This window comes from Onychostoma macrolepis, chromosome 01, assembly GCF_012432095.1.
Source record: "Onychostoma macrolepis isolate SWU-2019 chromosome 01, ASM1243209v1, whole genome shotgun sequence".
Taxonomy (NCBI): domain Eukaryota; kingdom Metazoa; phylum Chordata; class Actinopteri; order Cypriniformes; family Cyprinidae; genus Onychostoma; species Onychostoma macrolepis.
Window position 1 is genome coordinate 47,129,212 of NC_081155.1, and position 21,493 is coordinate 47,150,704.

At 40.3% G+C, this 21,493-nt stretch overlaps 1 protein-coding gene across 1 annotated transcript; it reads left to right on the plus strand.

Annotated features, from left to right (window-relative positions):
• Positions 1–347: 347 nt before the first annotated feature.
• On the plus strand, positions 348–20,755 carry LOC131544152 (ribonuclease inhibitor-like). Its single transcript, XM_058782195.1, has 8 exons — positions 348–427; positions 5,525–5,695; positions 7,919–8,092; positions 8,716–8,886; positions 10,192–10,365; positions 10,667–10,840; positions 20,146–20,307; positions 20,704–20,755. The coding sequence occupies exons 1-8, from the start codon at positions 348–350 to the stop codon at positions 20,738–20,740; spliced, it is 1,143 nt and encodes a 380-aa protein (XP_058638178.1). The 3' UTR covers positions 20,741–20,755.
• The last annotated feature ends 738 nt before the right edge of the window (positions 20,756–21,493 follow it).

The window sequence follows — 21,493 nt, forward strand, 5'->3', positions numbered from 1 at the left end:
TATTTTTCATTATTTTTCATCCATCTCTCTCTCTGTCATTCAAGTCAATGGGAGACACTCAGAAAGAGGCCGATTTCAGCCACACACTCAACCGTACTTAAAAGGTTTAGAAAGCAGCTAGGGGCCCCAAACTTTGGGGGCCAGTTCAGGGGCCTCTGACGGTAAACGCTGCAAAGTTTTGAGGTCCTACGACCTATCGTCTCCGAACGGGAGACGTCCCACTCTCCAACTAATCGTGTAGCAGTTTGGTGGACACGCGGTCCCTTTTTTGACCTTTTGACCCCTAAACGAGGTGGTAGGGTCACTAAACTTTTCCGCCTGCTTGAGGGGACCGTGACGATGCGCAAATGGCGCACTCGGGTCAGTCGGACCTTTCTAAGCCGTGTCCACCAAGTTACTATGGTAAACCCATTCAAATAGGTGGAGAGTGGGATTTTCCCAGAAGGGCCCTAGGGCCCCCAAAGTTTGCACTGTGGTTCCTGGGGGGACCCCAAATGACATACTGAGGGCCCTGGGTTCTAAAGCGAAAGGAACTTTTTTTGGCTCTTACACAAAATCTCTGCTGTAAGCCTCTCGGACTTATACACGGCAAGACCATTTTGAGGCTTTTATGATGGAAAAGGTCATTTTTTTCTGCAAGGTCCTAGAGCCCGTGGTTTGGGGCCCTGCGTCAGGGGCCCCTACTTAACCAGAATACCGAATCTTGAGGTCCTACGACCTGTCGTCTCCGAAAGGGAGACGTCCCACTCTCCAACTAATCGTGTAGCAGTTTGGTGGACACGCGGTCCCTTTTTTGACCTTTTGACCCCTAAACGAGGTGGTAGGGTCACCAAACGTTTCTGCCCGCTTGAGGGGACCATGGCGATGCGCAAATGGCGCACTCGGGTCAATCGGAGCTTTCTAAGCCGTGTCCATGAACATACTATGGTAAACGCATTCGGGATTTCCTTAGAAGTGTGTGAGCGGGTCCAAATTCAACAGGGGAGTCAGGGGGCCACCCCGGAGTGCCGTACAGAGAGCGCAGGTCGATCGGAGTGTCTTTTGTCGTACTTCACAAACCGGCCAAATGGGCACTGGCGAGGCTCAATGTTGTCGGAGGCGTGTGCCCCGTGACGTTTTCAGGCCAAAACAAGCAAAAAAATAAAGCTGTCCTAAAATAGACAAATAGCAACCCTGCGGACACCTAGTGGGCCCACCGCCATCCTCGAGGTAGAATACATCCAAGCTGGACCTTTAGAGGCGCTATCAGCAATTTTAGTAGGGTAGTGGACAAATAGTAGGTAAATGGGACTGGTCACTCACCCAAGCTGACCACTACATGCAATTAGTGGGTAAATGGGACGTCTAGTAGGAAATTGGCCTCAAAACAGCAATTTAGTAGGCCAATGGACATCTAGTATTTAAGCAGGATTGGTCACCCCGCTCTGTTAGATAGGCAAATGGACAAATGGTAGACAGGTAGGATTGATAGCTGACCCCATCACCATTAACTAGTAGGGAAATAGGATTTTTAGTAGGGTTTCGGGCACTACTTACTGATTACATCACAGAATAAGCATCCAATGGACACTTAGGAGGCCCAGGGACCTGGTTGTGTGGGGGGGGGGGGGTGATCAGACAGCACAAGGGCACACCTACAGGTGTCCAAAGCCACCCTATTCCGGGGACAGCATGTTAGGGTCTGCGGATCCGGGAGTAAGGTGAAAATGCCCGTTTGCATACTATTTGAATGTCAAACGTACGCCATTTCTGGCCTACAATCCATTGCACCGACTATGCGTACAATGGCAACTTATTTGAATGGGATTTTTTCCACGAAGCGCCTAAAAGTGCTTCTCTACTGTTAGTAGCCTTCTCCCTGACTGCGATGCATACAATCCTCCTAGCCAATACATTTCCATCCATGTTAGGCTGTTCGTTCCTCTCTATTGTCGACTGAAAGAGCCTTCTTAATCCACTGATTATTGCTTTAAAAGTCTACTTGCTGTCACGGTCAGTGAAGGATGACTAATGCAACTTTGCAGTTTTTTTTTTTTCCATCTCGTGTCAACTTCGACTGTTGCGTTTACGCAACAATAACGATACTCTTTCTTGGTTGTAATAAAGATAAATTTACTGCGTGCGTGTTCAATAACAGGTGTGTCTCTTCTTCAGTTTTGTTTCAGCTTTTTTTTTTTTAAAATCACTCATGAAGGAATCCATGATCACCGCCCGCGTGCAGTAGGCTACATTAACTCCGCCCACGCTCTGCTTCTGGTGGCTTGAGGTAACACTTGTTTTTATTAATTTTTTTCTTTCACCTTATTTCCCGCTCACAATTTTCTCATCCTAATTTTGCAAACTGCAAGTTACAAAACACACGCATGCTGACTGACACTGATCACTGGCGGGTGCGGTGTTCTCTGATCGACTCGGGTAGGCTATTACACACAGACCCGGACCCGGTAATAGATTGGGACCTGACCCGGACCCGGCTGACCATTTAAAATATAGACCCGAACCCGTGCAGACCCCGAGAAATGCCTTAAATGTACTACCCGGACCCGATGCGGACCCGACCATTATTCAAAAGTTGGACCCGAACCTGGCCGGGAAAACACAGATCCGACTGCACCCGATCAGCACATATTGCACAGCAAACTGCTATTTAGTAGCCTTCTCCCTGACTGCGACGCATACAATCCTCCTAGCCAATAAATTTCCATCCATGTTAGGCTGTTCGTTCCTCTCTATTGTCGACTGAAAGAGCCTTCTTAATCCACTGATTATTGCTTTAAAAGTCTACTTGCTGTCACGGTCAGTGACGGATGACTAATGCAACTTCGCAGTTTTTTTTGTTGTTTTTTTTCCATCTCGAGTCAACTTCGACTGTTGCGTTTACGCAACAATCACGATTCTCTTTGTTGGTTGTAATAAAGACTCGGAGCAAATCTTTTTTAGCAAAAAACGTGCAGAACAAGAAGTGCGTTACACTTTACTGCGTGCGTGTTCAATAACAGGTGCGTCTCTTCTTCAGTTTTGTTTCAGCTTTTTTTTTTCAAAATCACTCATGAAGGAATCCATGATCACCGCCCGCGTGCAGAAGGCTACATTAACTCCGCCCGCGCTCAGCCTCTAGCGGCAACGCGTGTTTTTTTTTCACCTTATTTCCCGCTCACAATTTTCTCATCCTAATTTTACAAACTGCAAGTTACAAAACACACGCATGCTGACTGACACTGATCACTGGCGGGTGCGGTGTTCTCTGATCGACTCGGGTAGGCTATTACACACAGACCCGGGACCCGAAGTAATAGATTGGGACCTGACCCGGACCCGGCTGACCATTTAAAATATAGACCCGAACCCGTACGGGTCCTGGGTCAGGTCCCGAGTCCTCGGGTCTCGGGTCCTCTGTGAAGACCTCTACTTTGGACCACTGGGCAACAGTCCAGTTCTTCTTCTCCTTAACCCAGGTAAGACGCCTCTGACGTTGTCTGGTTCAGGAGTGGCTTAACAAGAGGAATACGACAACTGTAGCCAAATTCCTTGACACGTCTGTGTGTGGTGGCTCTTGATGCCTTTACCCCAGCCTCAGTCCATTCCTTGTGAAGTTCACCCAAATTCTTGAATCAATTTTGCTTGACAATCCTCATAAGGCTGCGGTTCTCTCAGTTGGTTGTGCATCTTTTTCTTCCACACTTTTTCCTTCCACTCAACTTTCTGTTAACATGCTTGGATACAGCACTCTGTGAACAGCCAGCTTCTTTGGCAATGAATGTTTGTGGCTTACCCTCCTTGTGAAGGGTGTCAATGATTGTCTTCTGGACAACTGTCAGATCAGCAGTCTTCCCCATGATTGTGTAGCCTAGTGAACCAAACTGAGAGACCATTTTGAAGGCTCAGGAAACCTTTGCAGGTGTTTTGAGTTGATTAGCTGATTGGCATGTCACCATATTCTAATTTGTTGAGATAGTGAATTGGTGGGTTTTTGTTAAATGTGAGCCAAAATCATCACAGTTAAAAGAACCAAAGACTTAAACTACTTCAGTCTGTGTGCATTGAATTTATTTAATACACGAGTTTCACTATTTGAGTTGAATTACTGAAATAAACGAACTTTTCCACGACATTCTAATTTATTGAGATGCACCTGTATTTGAGCAGCGTTACACACACGTATGATATATGCTGAGTTTCATTTTTGTGACACGCTTAATTTGTTCACAGAAAGGAACCTCAAATGGCAGAAAGTGACATCCTATTTATTTTCTTTTTTTGTTTTCATTGTGAGTGTACACAAATAAAAGACCTTTATACAGTGATGCATTATTAATAAGACAATAAGTGTTTAAAGTTGATTCTGCTGGTATAAGGAAACAGTTAAAGTGATGGTACTTTATCAAAATAAAATACAGTGAACCAAACATCAGCGAGCCCGCCTCTGTGTCACCGTTGAAACGCGAGTGAAGTACAACGCCTATCATTTACATAATAAATAATAGTTTCGCATTCAGAAACGTTACATCGCAAATATGGAAATATTACAGAATATTTCGATTTATGCCGAATGAGAGAGGAAGGATACACGAGCTCAAAGCTCCATTTCACAAACAGTTGAGTGCGCAAGCCTTTAAAGTATACTACCTTGTCATTGAGAGATGCGTTCAGAATCAGCACATGGTCACTGTCTAGTGGGCTTTGTTTGCAAGTGTGCAACTCAGCATTCGCTGTTCTTCTGCTGGCGGTTATCAAACAGGGTTAGTGGTGAGCGCTAGGGGTGAAAACATACCCCTATGAAATGAGACACCAATTGGTTATGGTTACGTCATCATACACCGTCGCTAGCTGGCTGCTACGTCACCAGAGCCGACAAGTGTTGATCACAAACTTTGGATCGTTTTACAAATTTGTTAAAACTGTAGACATGCATAGAGTCCATTCAAGGCTAGTCTGCGGGACTGTTGTGCAAATCAGCAATGTAACGTTAGTGTAGCAAACTAGCGATTTTTTTAAACGTTTCAATTAAGAACATGGTTGCAAATATATATGTACAGAACTGTCTAGAGCACAAAAGAAGACTGTCGTAATTTTTAAATAAATTATTTAAGCCGAAAATACTTGAATACTTGATGATCTGGCCGCCTTTGTTGCCGGTTGCGCAGTGTGTTCTGGGTACCCCTTGGTTTCAAGTAAGCTCGCGAAAATGCTTGGTTTTAAGGGGTATCTACCACTTCCCCTTAGCCCTACCCCTCGATCAAAATGAGAATTGGGATAGCCCTTACTCTCACGTGAACGCGCAAAACTAATGGGAAGGGGTAAGACAGAGAAATGGGATTCACCCTTAGATTTATGCCTGCCATGGTGTTATTTTTCTGATTCGGTCTGTCATTGACTTTGCCTAAGCCAACGTGTTGTATCTATAATTCATTGTCATTAAAGCTATAGGTAGCTATATTTTAGCTAAAGGCTTAAAATAGATTTAATATTTTCATTTAACAAATGTATTCAATATAATTATTCTGCAATCTTATTTCCCTTGTAGACTAAATGATTGTGGCTTAACAGACAAAAGCTGTTCAGCTCTGGCTACAGTTCTTGGATCAGATACCAATCTGAAAGAGCTGAGCATGAGCAATAATAATCTGCGAGATTTAGGAGTGAAGCTGCTCTGCACTGGACTGAAGAATATAAAGTGTCATTTAGAGATACTGAGGTAAGTTGTGTGGCAATAGACAAAATTCAAATTGAGCTCAACAAAAACATAAGCTGAAATCCAGACTTGGGTAATGAACAAGTCTGTATGTTGTGCATGGAAATAGTTTTATATGTATGCCTGCCATGGTGTTCTTTTACTGAATTGGTCTGTCATTAACTTTGCCTAAGCCAATGTGTTGTGCTATACCATTTATAGAATGTTATAATTTCTAGCGATTATCGCCGATTTGATTGCACAGGTACTATTTAATCTAAACTGAGCTAGACAATGATATCTCTGAATTCAATAATGAAATGCCTTTAACTGAAAATTGAGTGTTTAATCTTATCATTATACATTACTGACACTCTATCCTCCAATTTGATACTGTTAAGTGCTTTGACACAATCTGTATTGTTAAAAGCGCTATATAAATAAAGGTGATTTGACTATTCGGTTATGGGGGAGTCGTGGCCTAATGGATAGAGAGTTGGACTTGTTCTTGCTCAAGGTCTCACCTAAGTGTATGTGTGTGTGTGAGAGAGAGAGAGAGGTATTCAGTTGTGGTATTGAAGGTGGAGAGAGCGCTGGACATTCACTCCCCAAACCTACAATCCCTGCCGCAACCTTCGGGTTATAAGTCCAACTCTAACCATTAGGCCACGACTGCCCCAAGAAGTATCTTCTAAAACAAACAACATTCATAGTGAAAATGCTCTCTTATTGTGAGCAGTTATACAATACAGATTGTTTCAAAGCAGCTTTACAGTGATAAATAAAAACAGAATGATTCAGTGATGCAAACAGAATTCAATTCTGCTATAAAGCAACGCTAAAAAGACAATAGTAATCAGTCATTATTCAGTTGAAATCAGATCATTGTTGATTCAATTTCAAAGTTTTAATTGTCTTTACCTTGCCATTTACAAATAATTTTCACAGTTATAATTGTTTAAATTTCATATTGTGAAAACTGCCACAGAATTAGCTACAGAGCTAAATGTCATCTGCTGTCCCTGGACAGGAGAATACCAAAACAAATTAAAAAACATCAGTGTAATTCCATTTACAATAAAATCCCCCCAAAATTTTACAGATAAAAGTATAACCCCCACATAGAAACTACAATCCATATTTCTACAAAATATCCTCTATAAATACTACAAAGCATCACAAAGTTCCATTCAGAATACAACAATACTTAATGGTCACACACCTGACTCGTCTTTAACCATAAACTGTGCTAAAGTGGAGCACTGTCTTATATTAATTGGTAAATTATTCCAGTTATTAACAGCCCTTACAGAAAATGCTGAACGATCAAAATCAGTAACTCTAAACTTTTCTGCACAATCACCTCTTGACGAAGCTCTAGTTTGTGAAGGTACAAGATTATTAACAATTTTGTACATTAAACAACAATTGTAGAACACAACAAAATTGTCAAAAGTAAAAATATTGTACTTGTAGATAATCAAACAGTGATGATATCTGTTAGGTTTCTTGTCAAATACTTTTAATGCATGTTTATACAAAACATATAAATTTTTATTTTTCTAGTTAGCCATTATACTTTTTCCTGTGGTAATTAATAGTCTCATCTCTCAATAGTAAGACAGTCTCTGGCCTCAGTAATGCTGAAGACATTGATGAGCTTCTTCAAGTGTGTTTGATGAGGGTTGGATCTAAACTCTTCAGGACTGAAGCCCTGCTCTAAACCTGTCCCTCACATAAACCTTTCTGCACTTTTACATTTTCAGAAAACTGTTCTGTAGGATTATAGAAGCTTGTTTCCAAAAATGTCCTCACAAGGTCAACATTTACTGGTATTACTATCCTAAGCGAATACCATAAAATTCTCACAAAATATAAAATAATAATGAAAAAGAAAAATATTATTAAACTAAAATATATTACATTGATTTTACTGAAAATAAAAAAGTTAAATTTCAGGTGTTCGATTCCCTTTTGACAGTGAAGATCACGAGTGAGACTCACAAATGAGGAGCATCAGAGGGTTAAAGCTTGAGACGACTGTAAGCTGGAGATAGTAAAGTGAATCAATGTCTAACGATTTAAATTCTCTTTTTTGTTTGACTCCGTATTCAGTTTTCAGTTTTTGCTTTGAAAATTTTAGTTTATTTGTATAAGGAACAACATTTATATAGTTTTAAATATTTCAGGTGATTTGTAGAATAAGTGATGAATCATCTGAATGTTATATGTTCATTCCTGTTCTAGGCTCTCAGACTGCAGTATCACTGAAGAAGGTTATAAAGCTCTGTCTTCAGCTCTGAGATCAAACACTTCACACCTGATAGAGCTGGATCTCACTGGAAATGATCCTGGACAATCAGGAGTGAAGCAGCTCGATGATTTACTACAGGATCCAGACTATCAGCTGAAGACACTGAGGTGAGACGTGTTCAAATATCACTATATAAATAAATGATGTGCAGGTTAATATATTTGAGCAATAATCTGGACAGTTTGTTGGATCAGAATGATCAGATCAGATGCTGCTGGTTCTGTTGTGCTGATGATGACTGTCAACAGTTTAGTTGTGCTGCTATTCTGGAGTATGATATACCTTCATAATTAACATGCACAGTTTTGTTTTTATGGACACTTCTGGTTTTAGTCGACTCGTTTGAATGTTTCTGAACACACTGTAGTTTAATCTCCATCAAGCTCAGATTCACACAGTTTCTCTACAGCAGGTCTGTGAGTCTCCAGATGATCACAAACATTCAGTTTCTCAAGCAGTTTTCTCTGTGCTGACGTTTCTTCCTGCTCAAAGCCAGAGAGATCTTCATTCTTTCATTTCACTCTCTGTATTCATAATGAACATCATCATCTAGTGAGCTTTTGCTCTTCTGTTCTGTGGAGGTTTCTTTCAAATAACTCTGATTATTAGACTCTGTTTTCAAGTATTGGTTTGTTTATTTCTGTATTTGAATGTAAATAACTAGAGCTTGTTTTCAGAATAATAAAGTGTTTTAACTGAATTGAATCGTGCTTCATCTTGTCTTCTGCAGGTTTTTGGGTTCTGCTGCAGATGAAGGCTGTCAGTATGTGAGAGGAATTGTGGGTAAAAACCCGTTACTCCTGAGAGAGCTGGATCTGAGTAATCGTAAGCTAGGAGACACACGAGTGAATCAGATCGCTGCTCTACTGCAGGATAAACACTGTACACTCAACACACTCCAGTGAGTATTGATAGTTTATTTACAATGTTTCATTACTTCTAATAGTAATGTTACTGTAGCTGATAATAATATCTCCTTGTTTGAGTCAGAGCAGTTTTTCCCTCAGCATCACAAAGAGCCGCTATAATGTGAAATATTACAATTAAACAGCCAATTACAGACTAACATCAAGCTTTAAACAGTTGAGTAAGTCAGTTTGATCACGAGTCAATAATTATTTACAGTTACTGTAGAGAGAGAAACATGATTTTCTTCTAGAGTTTAGAAACTCATTCGAACAAGTGATAGATTGTAAAAACAGCAGCGCTATAAACACACAGATGTCTTTCCTAACATTAACAGCTCAGTTCTGTGTAGATTAAAGATAAATGTGCATATATTGATCTGTTTGAATATATGTCTGCTGAATGTGATCATGTTTACTGATTGCTGACAAACATAACTATTCATAACTGCTTTCAATTTAATGTTTGTCTTTCACAAAATATGAAATGTCTAATTTTGGTGCAGCTTATACGGTAACTTGTAGAAATTGAAAAAAAAAAAAGACTTTACCTGATTAAAAAATATGAATTATCAATCAGAGGACAGAAGGCATGAAATATATTGTTTTTCAGCAAAGTTTTGGTCATATTGATTATTTATAGGCCCTAGAATTGTGTGTATTAATTATGATACAGTAGTCTATTTTCATAAGTAGCCATTATACTTATTGTTCAGCAGAATTTTCTGATTTCTCTTCATGGTTTTGCCGTCTTTTGTGTTAATCTGGATTATCTGATGTTAACAAAAATCGTGTGAATTTAAAACTGTATTAGTAAATGTTGAAACTGACATTAAGGTTATTAATTGCTGTACTAGTATTGTTCATCATTGGTTCATGTTAACTAATGTAGTACTCTTCACTGAATCTTTTATTATAAAAAAAGCATATTTAGTATATTTGTATATTTAGAGATTGTAAACTACACTCTAAAATGGCTCAAAATTGATTTGATGATTTTCTTGCACTAAAAATGTCAAAGTAGACCATTTAATTGTGTTATTTTCTCTATTGTTTCCACATTAATTCTCTATATTAATCTACATTGGTTAAATTCAGTTATTTGTTGACTGAGGGTGGATTCAGGTTTGGAATTGTAACTAGTGTCCTCAAATGCTCCTCTCTTGGTTTATTTGTTCATATATTACACGTTTACATTATTTTGCTTGTGTATCAGTGACTGTATGGCATTTACTCATGATGTGTTTAACTCTGATATGAAGTTAGATCTGATTGATTGTGTTTTCTCTTTCTGTCTTCAGTCTGTGTGGATGCAGTATTACAGAGAAACAGAGTCTGATCCTGACTTCAGCTCTGAAATCAAACTCATCACACCTGAGAGAACTGAACCTGAGCAGGAATCAAATAAGAAACACAGGAGTGAATCACTTATGTGACGTACTGAAGGATTCAGACTGTAAACTGGAGAGATTGAGGTCAGGAACATTCACATACAAGAATCACAATCATTCAAATCACTACAAAACACTTTATACTCAATATAAATATCTCTGGTGGTGAATGAGGAGATTACTATGTAAAGTGCTTTGAGTGCCTAGAAAATATATATAAAGGTGCTATATAAATATAATAAATTATTATTAATATCTCATGATGAGGCTGAGTTCACATTATATTTGTAGAAAGTTTTTCACCGTAGTATTTTGTGATCTTGTGAAATAAACATGATGATGATGATATCGTCTTTTTTATTTTGCACTCTTTCTACTGATGTAGGTTAGGATGCTGTTATATGACAGATGAAGCTTGTTCTGCTGTGACTTCAGCTCTGAAATCAAACCCATCACACCTGAGAGAACTGGACCTGAGCGAGAATAATCTCGGAGACTCTGGAGTGAAAAGCCTCAGTGATCTACTGATGAACACACAATGCAAGCTGCAGAAACTAGAGTTAGTATCATTATACTGTACAGCAGCTACAGTCTGATTAAACTTTACTGTTTAAAAGACAGCTGGACCTAAGTTGCATTGTTTATACTGTAGTATTGCATCTTCCAGACTTTGCTGTCATTGATCATAATCATCTAACTAGTAAATAACTGCATTTAAAGTATTTGAAACAATGTACTGATTGTCTTCATGTTGTTCTGCAGAAATATCATGAGATTGGCATCTGCTGCTACAAAGAACAAAACAATAAACATAAAAAATAGTACAAAAATAAACTAAAGAGAATAAACAACGGTTTCCAGCACACAGAACTAGTGACACGATTACAAGCAGATTATGTGAACTACAGACTATATGACAGACTATATGTCTGCTGCTGTATGTTTCATAATGTAAGACAGTAACTCATCACATGTGAAACTGATGATACTCACGTCACAAACACATCACATCAACAATAACTGCTGTGTGTTCACAGCAAACACACAATGAGAGACTGAAGATCGTTCTTAAAGAGCCGACACTGTTAGAAAGAACAAATCATATCACATTTCTGTGCAGATCATTTATCACAACGATCTACTGGAGCTCCTCAATAACATCGTTATACATCTACATTCACATTTATTCATTTAGCAGATGATTTTATCCAAAGCGACTTACAATTGAGGAATACAAGAAGCGGTTCATCATTAAGAGACAAATAAACATAAACAAAGATTCAGACATCGTTCAGATTACTACAAGCTAGAAAACAGAGGAATTACAGAAAAGTGAAATCCAAGATTTTTTTTTAAAGATTTTTTTTAAATCTGATTGATTGTGTTTTCTCTTTCTGTCTTCAGTCTGTGGGGATGCAGTATTACAGAGAAACAGAGTCTGATCCTGACTTCAGCTCTGAAATCAAACCCATCACACCTGAGAGAACTGGACGAATAATCTTGGAGACTCTGGAGTGAAAAGCCTCAGTGATCTACTGATGAACACACAATGCAAGCTGCAGAAACTAGAGTTAGTATCATTATACTGTACATCAGCTACAGTCTGATTAAACTTTACTGTTTAAAGACAGCTGGACCTAAGTTGCATTGTTTATACTGTAGTACTGCATCTTCCAGCCTTTGCTGCCATTGATCATAATCATCTTAACTAGTAAATAACTGCATTTAAAGTATTTGAATTAGGGGTCGACCGATTATCGGCCTGGCCGATTATCGGCGCCGATATTAAGCATTTTTATGATTATCAGTATCGGTCATTTTCAAAACCGATGTGCCGATATAATTATTTAATTTTGAAACGCGCTATTTGGCTCTGATGCAGCCTGTCAGAACTCACCACTCTGTGGCCTCGAGCAGTCTCCGCCCACCGCGCATCTGATTTGTTGGGAGTTTCAGTGATTATCACGCATCAGTTGTCTCTCAAAGGCAGCAGCAGATGTTGCTCAAGTTGCAATGAATCACAATCCACTACACTGAAGTTGCAAAACACCTCAATATTATCTATTTATGGTTTCCGCGATGGGAAAACGCAGACGGAATCGCGGAATCCAGTCATATAAAGGGAATTTACTGTATAACGCGGACTCACAGAGTTCGTCAAAGTTTGGATGAATTAATCAAAAGTAGGTCAGTACACTTAAATCGACTCGCGCTATGGACTAGTATCTGTAAATATTAAGCTGCAAAAAGACTTATTTAAATATGAATTCTGTATGTTCTGCGTGTCTCTGTATATGTGAATGGCACAGACACACACACACACTGAAGTGCGCGACGCTCGCGGTGTTTTCAGCATCTGCCGTCTCACTAAATGCGGACATAAATACATGACCAACATCCCCAGAACTGCTCTGAGAGTCACTTCATAAGCATTTGACCGTTTCATTTAAGTAAAACGATCGTCATATCACATACATAGGCTATACAGAAACTTAAGAGGTCCTCATGGCAACCCGTCAAAATAAAAGTTCGGTTTATCTACTACTACTACAACAACAACTTTTGTTTAAAATAATAATCACACAATACACTATGTATTCCATGTTTTAATTTTAATGGTAAACCCATTTGTTTGCCAAAAAATTGAATTTAACTCTCATTTGAATAAAAGATAACTGAAATGAATGTTTTATGGCTTCATTTGCACTGCACTGTAAATTAAAACTAATCAAAATTACTGTCACATAGGCCAAGATTAAGATACTGTCACACAGGCCAAGATTATGACGACATAAATTGTGACATTTCAATAGGCTATTGAACCAAGTGTGCCTATAACAGGCTATTAGTGTTATAGTTTAATTAAAATAGTTGTAATGAGTCAAACGCCTTACCACTACTAGCACGCACAAATCAGGCAACCAACTTGAGACGTGCGTGGGACGTTAGAGCGTGGTTGAGAGAGAACCGAATAGTTTGGAAACACATGATAGAGGTGGCAGGAAAGAGGATGGAAACGGAGAGTGTGTAAGGGAGGGGGGAAAAAAGAAAAGATACTTAAGTGTGTCGCTCGGAGTCGTTGCTCGGTTAAAGTCGCGCAGGAAAAGTCGATGGTCTTTACCTCGTCTGTCTTCACACGAGGAGGCTGAACGCTTCGCTGATGCTTCGGCGTCAGCGCTCGGACCTCTGATAAATACAGCCTAACACACTACCGTGAAAACAGCTGTGGCCGGCTTCTGATTGGCCCAGCCAATAGCCTTGTGCAAATAACTCAAGACGAAACTAACACTTCGCTAGCAAGGAGCACTGAAAATGATCCAGGTTCCTTCTTAGCCGAGGTGCAAATTATTATAATTAACAGAAAGTGCAATCAAACAACGAAACCTCAACGAAAATGCAGAATAGAAATAGAAGGAAACGAAAGTATTCCTTCCCAACAGCAGGTAAATAATTTAAACAACAGATCTATGACTAAGTATCGCAACACTTACGAGCTGCTGTCCGCCTCTTCTGGTGAATATTCGGCTTCTCCCGACTTGTAATAGCGAACAGGCAGTTTAAATACTTTTACAGTCGCTGTGGCGGCTTCTGATTGGCCCAGCCAATAGCCTTGTGCAAATAACTCAAGACGAAACTAACACTTCGCTAGCAAGGAGCACTGAAAATGATCCAGGTTCCTTCTTAGCCGAGGTGCAAATTATTATAATTAACAGAAAGTGCAATCAAACAACGAAACCTCAACGAAAATGCAGAATAGAAATAGAAGGAAACGAAAGTATTCCTTCCCAACAGCAGGTAAATAATTTAAACAACAGATCTATGACTAAGTATCGCAACACTTACGAGCTGCTGTCCGCCTCTTCTGGTGAATATTCGGCTTCTCCCGACTTGTAATAGCGAACAGGCAGTTTAAATACTTTTACAGTCGCTGTGGCGGCTTCTGATTGGCCCAGCCAATAGCCTTGTGCAAATAACTCAAGACGAAACTAACACTTCGCTAGCAAGGAGCACTGAAAATGATCCAGGTTCCTTCTTAGCCGAGGTGCAAATTATTATAATTAACAGAAAGTGCAATCAAACAACGAAACCTCAACGAAAATGCAGAATAGAAATAGAAGGAAACGAAAGTATTCCTTCCCAACAGCAGGTAAATAATTTAAACAACAGATCTATGACTAAGTATCGCAACACTTACGAGCTGCTGTCCGCCTCTTCTGGTGAATATTCGGCTTCTCCCGACTTGTAATAGCGAACAGGCAGTTTAAATACTTTTACAGTCGCTGTGGCGGCTTCTGATTGGCCCAGCCAATAGCCTTGTGCAAATAACTCAAGGCGAAACTAACACTTCGCTAGCAAGGAGCACTGAAAATGATCCAGGTTCCTTCTTAGCCGAGGTGCAAATTATTATAATTAACAGAAAGTGCAATCAAACAACGAAACCTCAACGAAAATGCAGAATAGAAATAGAAGGAAACGAAAGTATTCCTTCCCAACAGCAGGTAAATAATTTAAACAACAGATCTATGACTAAGTATCGCAACACTTACGAGCTGCTGTCCGCCTCTTCTGGTGAATATTCGGCTTCTCCCGACTTGTAATAGCGAACAGGCAGTTTAAATACTTTTACAGTCGCTGTGGCCGGCTTCTGATTGGCCCAGCCAATAGCCTTGTGCAAATAACTCAAGACGAAACTAACACTTCGCTAGCAAGGAGCACTGAAAATGATCCAGGTTCCTTCTTAGCCGAGGTGCAAATTATTATAATTAACAGAAAGTGCAATCAAACAACGAAACCTCAACGAAAATGCAGAATAGAAATAGAAGGAAACGAAAGTATTCCTTCCCAACAGCAGGTAAATAATTTAAACAACAGATCTATGACTAAGTATCGCAACACTTACGAGCTGCTGTCCGCCTCTTCTGGTGAATATTCGGCTTCTCCCGACTTGTAATAGCGAACAGGCAGTTTAAATACTTTTACAGTCGCTGTGGCCGGCTTCTGATTGGCCCAGCCAATAGCCTTGTGCAAATAACTCAAGGCGAAACTAACACTTCGCTAGCAAGGAGCACTGAAAATGATCCAGGTTCCTTCTTAGCCGAGGTGCAAATTATTATAATTAACAGAAAGTGCAATCAAACAACGAAACCTCAACGAAAATGCAGAATAGAAATAGAAGGAAACGAAAGTATTCCTTCCCAACAGCAGGTAAATAATTTAAACAACAGATCTATGACTAAGTATCGCAACACTTACGAGCTGCTGTCCGCCTCTTCTGGTGAATATTCGGCTTCTCCCGACTTGTAATAGCGAACAGGCAGTTTAAATACTTTTACAGTCGCTGTGGTCGGCTTCTGATTGGCCCAGCCAATAGCCTTGTGCAAATAACTCAAGACGAAACTAACACTTCGCTAGCAAGGAGCACTGAAAATGATCCAGGTTCCTTCTTAGCCGAGGTGCAAATTATTATAATTAACAGAAAGTGCAATCAAACAACGAAACCTCAACGAAAATGCAGAATAGAAATAGAAGGAAACGAAAGTATTCCTTCCCAACAGCAGGTAAATAATTTAAACAACAGATCTATGACTAAGTATCGCAACACTTACGAGCTGCTGTCCGCCTCTTCTGGTGAATATTCGCTTCTCCCGACTTGTAATAGCGAACAGGCAGTTTAAATACTTTTACAGTCGCTGTGGCGGCTTCTGATTGGCCCAGCCAATAGCCTTGTGCAAATAACTCAAGACGAAACTAACACTTCGCTAGCAAGGAGCACTGAAAATGATCCAGGTTCCTTCTTAGCCGAGGTGCAAATTATTATAATTAACAGAAAGTGCAATCAAACAACGAAACCTCAACGAAAATGCAGAATAGAAATAGAAGGAAACGAAAGTATTCCTTCCCAACAGCAGGTAAATAATTTAAACAACAGATCTATGACTAAGTATCGCAACACTTACGAGCTGCTGTCCGCCTCTTCTGGTGAATATTCGGCTTCTCCCGACTTGTAATAGCGAACAGGCAGTTTAAATACTTTTACAGTCGCTGTGGTCGGCTTCTGATTGGCCCAGCCAATAGCCTTGTGCAAATAACTCAAGACGAAACTAACACTTCGCTAGCAAGGAGCACTGAAAATGATCCAGGTTCCTTCTTAGCCGAGGTGCAAATTATTATAATTAACAGAAAGTGCAATCAAACAACGAAACCTCAACGAAAATGCAGAATAGAAATAGAAGGAAACGAAAGTATTCCTTCCCAACAGCAGGTAAATAATTTAAACAACAGATCTATGACTAAGTATCGCAACACTTACGAGCTGCTGTCCGCCTCTTCTGGTGAATATTCGCTTCTCCTCTTTCCTTCTCTGTGGGTCTCTGGAATTGTCAGTCAGCTGTCAACAAAGCTGACTTCATTTCTGCTTTTCTTTAAAATCCACGCTCAGCATCTTGGGCTTGACTGAGACCTGGATTCGTCCAGAAGACTCAGCAACCCCAGCTGCTCTCTACTAATCTCTCTTTCTCTCACACCCCCGCAAGTTGGTCGGGGTGGAGGCACTGGTCTGCTCATTTCTAACAATTGGAAATACTCAACCCGCTCTTCCCTATGCAATTACAACTCATTTGAATCTCATGCCATTACTGTATCAGCTCCGATAAAACTCCAGATCGTGGTCATTTACCGTCCCCTAGCCAAATTCTAGCCACCTTCCTAGAGGAGCTGGACGGGCTGCTGTCCTCTTCGTGGAGGATGGCACTCCACTCTAGTCTTTGGTGATTTCAACATTCACCTAGACAAGCCTTATGCTACAGACTTCCATGCACTCCTAGCTTCGCTTGATCTCAAACGCCTTACCACTACTAGCACGCACAAATCAGGCAACCAACTTGACTTAATTTACACACGCAATTGTACTGCAGATAACATTCTGGTACAACCGCTACATACTGGACCATTTCTTCATTACATTTACATTACACTTTGCTTATCCTGTGCCACCAACCCCCTACCAGTTACTTTTAGACGAAACCTGCGCTCCCTTTCTCCTTCCCATCTTTCCACTGTGGTATCCTCCTCTCTTCCTTCACCCACCCATTTCTCATCTCTGGATGTAAACGCAGCTACTGAGACTTTATGCTCTACCTTAACCTCTTGTCTAGACGACATTTGTCCTCTCTCCTCTAGGCCCGCACGGGCTGCTCCTTCCAACCCCTGGTTATCCGAGGTTCTTCGTGAACATCGGACTACACTCAGAGCGGCAGAGAGAAAATGGCGCAAATCAAACGATCTGTCGGACCTCAGTAGGTACCAGTCTATGCTCACATCCTTCTCTGCTAAAGTCCACACTGCCAAATCCTCACATTTCCGCAACAAGATCGACAGCGCTCCAGACATGCGTAATCTCTTCAGAACATTTAATTCCCTCCTTTGTCCCCTCCACCTCCTCCCTCCACCTCTATTACAGCTGATGACTTTGCCACTTTCTTTACAGACAAAACTAGATCAATCAGTGGTCAGTTTTCACCTCCACGCACACAGGACCCTCACCCTACCACATCCACTGCTAAAACTCCCATCTTTTCTTTCTGTCCACTCACTGAAGCTGAAGTATCCAAGCTTCTCCTCTCCAACCATCCTACAACATGTCCTCTTGACCCAATCCCTCACACCTTCTCCAAGCAATCTCACCCACACTCTTACCTGCACTCACACACATCATCAACACATCCCTACTCACAGGTAACTTCCCCATTGCGTTCAAGCAGGCTCGGGTAACCCCACTGCTCAAAAAACCTACATTAAACACTTCTCTTATAGAAAACTACAGACCTGTCTCTCTCCTTCCGTTCATAGCGAAAACACTTGAACGAGTTGTCTTCAACCAAGTCTCACTGTTTCTTTCACAGAACGACAAACTGGATGCTAAACAGTCAGGTTTCAGGAGGGCCATTCAACTGAGACTGCGCTTCTCTCGGTCACTGAAGCCCTGCGAATTGCAAAAGCCCATTCCAAATCATCAGTCCTCATTCTGCTGGACCTATCTGCCGCTTTTGACACTGTCAATCATCAGATACTCCTGTCCACCCTCTCATCACTGGGCATCTCTGGCATTCCACTTCGCTGGTTTGAATCCTATCTCACTGGTAGGTCTTTCAGGGTGGCCTGGGAGGTGAGGTATCCAAAGCACATACACTGGTCACTGGGGTTCCTCAGGGATCAGTTCTTGGACCCTCCTCTTCTCCACATACACTACATCACTGGGTCCCATCATACAGGCACATGGATTCTCATACCATTGCTACGCTGATGACACACAGCTCTACCTCTCTTTTCAACCAGATGATCCAACGGTAACTGCAAGGATCTCAGGTTGCCTGGCGGACATCTCGGCATGGATGAAAGAACATCACCTGCAGCTCAACCTGGCAAAGACTGAGCTTCTTGTCCTCCCTGCCACTCCGACTCTACAGCATGACTTCACGATCCAGTTAGGTTCATCAACAATAACCCCATCAACTTCGGTCAGAAATCTTGGTGTAATCTTTGATGATCAGCTGACCTTCAAAGACCACATTACAAAAACTGCTCGATCTTGCAGGTTTGCACTATATAACATCAGAAAGATCAGGCCCTTTCTGACAGAGCATGCTGCACAACTTCTTGTCCAGGCCCTTGTCATTTCTAGGCTGGACTATTGCAATGCTCTTCTGGCTGGACTTCCGTCTAATACAGTCAAACCTCTACAAATGATTCAGAATGCAGCGGCACGACTGGTCTTCAACGAGCCCAAAAGAGCCCATGTTACACCTCTCTTTATCTCCCTGCACTGGCTACCAATCACGGCTCGCATCAAGTTCAAGACACTGATGCTTGCATATAGAACAACCACTGGCTCAGCACCCGTTTACTTGCACTCTCTATTAACAAACTACATCCCCTCCAGAAATCTGAGATCTGCTAGTGAGCGACGCCTCGTGATACCATCACAGAGAGGCGCAAAATCACTCTCTAGATCATTCTCATTCACCATTCCTGGCTGGTGGAACGATCTTCCCACCTCTATCCGGAATGCTGGATCCCTGTCAATCTTCAAGCAACAACTGAAAACTCATCTCTTTCGACAGCACTTGACTTCATCCTAAACTTAAAAAAAAAAAAAAAAAAAAAAATTATCTTTACTTATTCCTTCCTTTGGTAGTTTGTATTTATTTGAACAATGTCTGAGACTTGGTGTTGCAAGCACTTCGTATGTCTGATTGCCTCTTCAAGATTAATCGCTCGATGTATTCCCCAATTGTAAGTCGCTTTGGATAAAAGCGTCTGCTAAATGACTAAATGTAAATGTAAATGTAAATGTAGTTGCAGTCTTCTTCACAACTTCTACAATGGAGCTATGAAGACAATTAAATTATTTACACTTTTATATTATAATTATGAGAGGTTATGCTATTCCACATACATTTCTAACATGTAAATTATTGAAGCCAAATACTTACATTTCCCCAAGCTGTTTAGCTGTAGTACAGTATTCATAGGCTTAATCATGAAGCGTGCAGTGGCCCCACTTTTAACTCTCTCTTTATATTACCCTTATTGTAGATGGATGCATGGAGGATGACAAGAGTAAGAAGTGCAATCAACACCAGGGAAGGCAGTTTTTGTCAGAGCCCTTGTTATTCTTAATTTTGACATTAATTTTCATTTTTACATTAGACATAATATATCGGTTAAAAATATCGGTTATCGGTCCACTTGGTCTGTAATAACCGGTATCGGCATCGGCCCTGAAAAACACATATCGGTCGACCCCTAATTTGAATACATATATTTATTGTGAGATGATCTCTTCCTCTGTTTGTCTCTTTCTAGTCTTTATAACTGTGGCATTACAGATGTTTCTTCTTTAGCTCAGTCTTTGAGAAACACAAAAGCGCTGCAGTTTCTAAAAGAGCTTGATCTGAGATGTAATAAGATTGGAGACTCGAAGCAGCGGCTCATTGATGTGATACGAGACTCAAACTGTAAACTGAGGTGAGAAAACATCACTCTGATATTAAAGAGATCTTCAGTTACTGCTGATATGAACAAATACATTGTCAAATATTAGTGAAAGCAGATCCTCAGATTATCATCAAGCTTTACTGCAGCAGAGGGTTATTGTGTCAGAATGAAATGTAAAGATGATTAAATGTTGAACACAAAGGAGGAAAGAGAACAAAAGCACACTGTCACAGCTTTATACAGCAATACCTGCTTTATTAATAACATCAGTAATAGTGAATCATTTCAGTCTGAAAACAGATTTGATCAGATTGTAGGAAAACGCTGTGAAATCAGAGCAGATTCCAGCATCACATGATCAACGTCTCTGTGTTTTTACTTTCACCAGCAACACGTCATTTTACTTTACACTTACTTTACTTTCAGTTCTTTACTAAGACCAACACAAACATGTTTAAACTAGACGACAAACGCCTTTAACTACTGGAACATTTAACTAAAGGTTTTGATTTACAGCAAAATCACATTTGTATTTGTTCCGTGTCGTTTATTATATATGATGTACAATCATTAGCATGTGTTTCTCTTTATATCGACTCAATAGGAGTCACACAAACAGACAAACAGATATTATATATAACAATTAATATTCTAAATGTATATAAAATATATATTGTTTAGAAATAACTATCATGTAAGTTCTTTCTCTTCTGTTCCACCTTACAGAGTAGATGATCAATCTCCAACAGTCCCTGAGAGAGTCGCTGAGAGAGTTCAGTCATTTATAAAAGCTGTATATCATCGTTAGAGATGATGATGAGAGGAGCAGTGAACATCAGGTGAGGATCCACAGAAGAGCTTCATCTCTGTGTCTATGAGCAGAAATAAATGTGATGCATGCAGCTGAAGAGACTCTTTACACTGAAATAATGCAGCATGTGTGTTAGAAACATGATATTGAATGATTAGTGTTGCTTTAGTATTCAATGATCATTTAGTTTTATTTAAAGGTGGAACAGAGGAAGAAGCGGATGAGCTTTTAATATAACTCTGATTGTATTCGTCTGAAAGAAGAAAGTTCAATACAGCTAGGATGGCTTGAGGGCGAGTAAATCATGGACTAATTTTCATTTTTGGTGAACTATCCCTTTAAAACCATCTCTTACCTTGGTGCTCTGACTGGGTTGTTTCTTAGTCGCCTGCTTCGCTTTCTTGG